The sequence below is a fragment of the Tachysurus vachellii genome, chromosome 9, assembly GCF_030014155.1.
Source record: "Tachysurus vachellii isolate PV-2020 chromosome 9, HZAU_Pvac_v1, whole genome shotgun sequence".
Classification (NCBI taxonomy): Eukaryota; Metazoa; Chordata; class Actinopteri; order Siluriformes; family Bagridae; genus Tachysurus; species Tachysurus vachellii.
Genome location: NC_083468.1, coordinates 27524164 through 27526663, shown reverse-complemented (window position 1 = coordinate 27526663; position 2500 = coordinate 27524164). Strand labels below are relative to the sequence as shown.

At 41.9% G+C, this 2500-nt stretch overlaps 1 protein-coding gene across 1 annotated transcript in view; it reads left to right on the top strand.

Annotated features, from left to right (window-relative positions):
- Positions 1-673, top strand: part of LOC132851508 (aromatase) — an 8050-nt gene extending 7377 nt beyond the window's left edge. Inside the window, exon 9 of the mRNA XM_060878430.1 lies at positions 11-673. Within this exon, the coding sequence (XP_060734413.1) occupies positions 11-265 (255 nt within the window). The 3' untranslated portion in view covers positions 266-673. The remainder of the gene's footprint in view (positions 1-10) is intronic.
- Positions 674-2500: the final 1827 nt, after the last annotated feature.

Genomic DNA, 2500 nt, shown 5'->3' with positions numbered 1-2500 from the left:
CTCTCTGCAGGTCCCCAGTCGTTTTTTCCAGCCTTTTGGTTCCGGTCCTCGTTCCTGTGTTGGTAAACACATAGCTATGGTGATGATGAAGGCCGTGTTGGTGATGATTTTGTCTCGTTTCTCCGTGTGTCCTGAGGAAAGCTGCACTGTGGAGAACATCGCACACACCAACGATCTCTCACAGCAACCTGTGGAGGACAAACACACACTGAGCGTACGCTTCATCCCCCGCAACACACACACCACAAAAAGCAACCACATGTAACTCCTCTGTCCTGAAGATGACGAGAACTTACTGGACCAGTTGCAGCTTTACCTCTGACACAGTGCTGACACTGGACATGTCACACACACCACACACACACACAAACACACACATAAACTTTACCACAACAATGAATTTTAATCTGTTTATATTGAGCAGATAGTAAACATGGATCACACAAACAGTGATGAGGTTAAAGATGAAAATTAAGAAGATTCTGAAATTAAGATGAGTCTGAAATAATTTTTTATACTTTATTTACTTTACTATTTATACAACATTATATTAATCACATTTACACACCAATCAGCCATAACATTAAACACACTGACAGCCAAAGTGATTACTGCTGATGATCTCGTTACACCTCTCAGGTGTGGGTTTATTACACAAGTAAACCCTCAGTTCTGGAAGGTAGAATTGTAAGGATCAGAGAGATTCCAACAAGAACAAGCTGTGATGTCTAGACGACTGGGTCAGAGTTTCTCCAAATCAGCAGGTTTTCCTGGTGTGGTAAGAAACTAACACAACCAGTGAACCAGGAACATGTCATAGATGCTCAAGACTTAGTGATCGTCATGGGGAGTGAAGTCTAGTCCGTCTGTTCTTATCCTACAGAAGAGCTTCCGTAGTACACACTGTTCTTCTGGCTCTGAAAGTAAAGGGTCAGATCACACAGAGCATCACAGCTTGCTGCAAATGGAGCTCCAGAGTGTCAGAGTGACCATACTGATGCCTGTAATCTACCCAAAGATCAGAACTGGACCATGTTGCAATGGAAGAAGGAGGGCTGGTCTGATAAATCATGCTTTCTTTTACATCATGTGGTTAAATGTGTGTGAATGGTTTAAGGAACACAACAAAGAGATGAAGATGTCAGGCCTCCAAATTCCCCAGATCTCAATCCGATCCAGCATCTGTGGGATGTGCTGGACAAACAAGTCCGATCCATGTAGTCCGATCCATGTAGGCTGCACCTTACAACTTACAGGACTCTGTTGATGACTTTGTGTCTGATACCACAGCTGGTTTTAATGTTATGGCTGATTGGTGTTTATTTAATCAGCCGTCCTTTCACCTTCTCCATGTTTCTCATAAAGAAATCATTTTTATAGATATATTTTATGTAAGCTCATGTAATACTCTGGCCTGCACTGTGATTATGTCTGAAAACGTTTTATAAAATATTGTAAAAATTATTCTGTATTTAATTTTATTTCACTGAAATAAAAGCTGGGGGCACGGTGGCTTAGTGGTTAGCACGTTCGCCTCACACCTCCAGGGTCGGGGTTCGATTCCCGCCTCCACCTTGTGTGTGTGGAGTTTGCATGTTCTCCCCGTGCCTCGGGGGTTTCCTCCGGGTACTCCGGTTTCCTCCCCCAGTCCAAAGACATGCATGGTAGGTTGATTGGCATCTCTGGAAAATTGTCCCTAGTGTGTGATTGTGTGAGTGAATGAGAGTGTGTGTGTGTGCCCTGCGATGGGTTGGCACTCCGTCCAGGGTGTATCCTGCCTTGATGCCCAATGACGCCTGAGATAGGCACAGGCTCCCCGTGACCCGAGGTAGTTCGGATAAGCGGTAGAAGATGAATGAATGAATGAATGAAATAAAAGCTCTGCTCAGTAACGGTGTGAGGTTGGTGTCTCTGTTCTGAGTTTGACCAGCAGAGGGCGACATTATTCAACTGAGGTGTTGCTTCTTTAAGGATATGTATATTTTCCTTTAAACATAATTTCAAATGTAAAGAAATTCTTTGTGAAATTAAAAAGCTGCGGTTTATCAGTATTATATATAAAAATATATACTTAATGTGAATGTTATAAAGGTAGATTTGAAACAAACAAAGACACAAACAAACAATAAACTTCCGCTTGCTCAGCATTGTGGGCGTGTCAGATCGCCCACTGACGCACATGATCGTCTCCTTGGTAACGATAACAGCGCGAGACTTTTCGGTGTAAATGATGCAGACAATTTTTTCTTTTGCTTTAGAATATGAATGTAAAAATGCTGCAAAACTGTGAAATATAGGTGGAGGGTTTTTTTTTTCAGAAAAGACGGAAAATACGTCAGAGCAGGAAAGACTTCACTGCAATGTCTATAACATTAACAGACTCTAGTGTGGCTATCAGTAAAAATGTTAAAAGACGTCATTTTTCATTTTAATCGGTACTTTGGTAGACCTAATGTAACACAAGTACCATTATAGCCACGCCCAGTTTAATTATAGCCAC